Raw genomic sequence first — 1,840 nt, forward strand, 5'->3', positions numbered from 1 at the left:
TTTTTGGTTTTTCGAGACAGGGTTTCTCTGCGGCTTTGGAGCCTGTCCTGGAACTAGCTCTGTAGACCAGGCTGGTCTCGAACTCATAGAGATCCGCCTGCCTCTGCCTCCCGAGTGCTGGGATTAAAGGCGTGCGCCACCACTGCCCGGCTATAAAGTTATTTTTTATGATATTAGTTGGCATTTGGATCCTATCTGCTATTTCTAAAATAGGAGTGATAAGCCGGGCGGTGGTGGTGCACGCCTTTAATCCCAGCACTCAGGAGGCAGAGGCAGGCGTTTCTCTATGAGTTTGAGACCAGCCTGGTCTACAAGAGCTAGTTCCAGGACAGGAACCAAAAAGCTACGGAGAAACCCTGTCTCAAAAAAATCCAAAAAAAAAAAAAAAATAGGAGTGATAAAAAACATTGGCAAAAATCACAGAGCTTTTCAAAAGAAATTTCACAGTTGTATGTCTTTGATCATATTTTTAAACTTACCTGTCACTCACAGAGGTGTTTATGGAAATACAAAGGGAATGTTAGTGTGACCTTGACAACAGAATGTGGGGGACTAGAGAGAAGTCTTAGGAGCTAAGACTTGTTCTTGCAGAGGGCATGGGCTTGGTTCCCAGCACCCACATGGTGGTTCACAACCATCCCTGACTCCAGATCCAGGGAACTGGATGCCCTCACATGAACTCCATGGTCACACATGCAGGCAAGTGTAAAGATACATGGCTCTTTAAAAATGTTTTTAAAAACACAGAACATCTGTGTGGGATTGAGGATTCCCCTCTAAACTGTAAAACTTTACTAAAATTTTAACTTTGTTTAGAATAATAGTTTTAAATAAAATACGAAGGGAAAGGGAGCACTTGTGTGAGTAAAGCTTCGTTAGTTTGTGACTTCTGCAACACAGGTTAGCCAAACTGATATCGCAAGCAACATGGAGCAATTCAGGCATAAACTTCATAGTGGGTTCAAGCTTCTCCCCCTGGATCCTGAGAAAACCGCCCACTCCACCTCCACCTACTGATGAAGAGGACAACCTCATGATTATGAAAAAGTTCTATGTTTCTCTTGGCCAGGTAAGATGAGGGTTTTCACGACTCAGCACCAATGAAACCTTTTGTTTCAAATCAAGAGAAACTGATTTAAAGCCCCCGCCCCAAGCAGAGTGAGATTTCTTATGGGTTTATGCTGACTCGTTTGATATGCAGAAATGCAAATCAAATGGACTTTCCTCACACCTGCGAAGCAGCAATTGAGACTGAGATGCATGCTCCTTATCGCCTAGGAAGTAAGGGCATGTGCATTATATTCGGAATTTATTACAGCAATTCAGTAAGGATGTTAAGCCTTGTTTAGATGATACTTAGTTGTGAAAATGTATTACTATTTTATCAGACAAATTTCCCTTCTGTTATTGCTTAAGCATAGAGTCGTTGTGAATGGTTAGATACAACCTGGAATCAATTGTCCTTTTAGATTGTCCAAATATAGGGATAATTTGTATTTTATTTTTTTCTCCAATTACCAGGTCTTTCCTCTTGCAATATACCCACTATACCCAAATCTATATGAAATCTGAAGCAGGTGGCTCATGTGCCCTTTATTCTTTGTCAAAAATTGCCAATCATTTGTGCTGTGGGTGTCAGGACAGAGAGGGGTGAGGTGGGCGTCAGGACAGAGAGGGGTGAGGTGGGCGTCAGGACAAAGGGGTGAGGTGGGCGTCAGCAAGGAGGGGTGTGGTGGGTGTCAGGACAGAGAGGGGTGAGGTGGGCATCAGGACAGAGGGGTGAGGTGGGCATCAGGACAGAGGGGTGAGGTGGGCGTCAGGACAGAGGGGTGAGGTGGGC

At 44.1% G+C, this 1,840-nt stretch overlaps 1 protein-coding gene across 5 annotated transcripts in view; it reads left to right on the forward strand.

Annotated features, from left to right (window-relative positions):
- Window positions 1-1,840, forward strand: part of Rgs22 (regulator of G protein signaling 22) — a 101,740-nt gene that overhangs the window by 30,489 nt on the left and 69,411 nt on the right. For all 5 annotated transcript variants that reach the window (XR_003378835.1, XR_003378836.1, XR_003378834.1 and 2 more), the window contains exon 6: window positions 901-1,069. Coding sequence is in view for 2 of the 5 variants with exons in the window: in XM_013354105.2 (XP_013209559.1) it covers window positions 901-1,069 (169 nt within the window). In the remaining 3 variants the exon portion in view is untranslated. The remainder of the gene's footprint in view (window positions 1-900; window positions 1,070-1,840) is intronic.

The sequence above is a fragment of the Microtus ochrogaster genome, unplaced genomic scaffold (genome assembly GCF_000317375.1).
Source record: "Microtus ochrogaster isolate Prairie Vole_2 unplaced genomic scaffold, MicOch1.0 UNK29, whole genome shotgun sequence".
In the NCBI taxonomy this organism is placed as follows: domain Eukaryota; kingdom Metazoa; phylum Chordata; class Mammalia; order Rodentia; family Cricetidae; genus Microtus; species Microtus ochrogaster.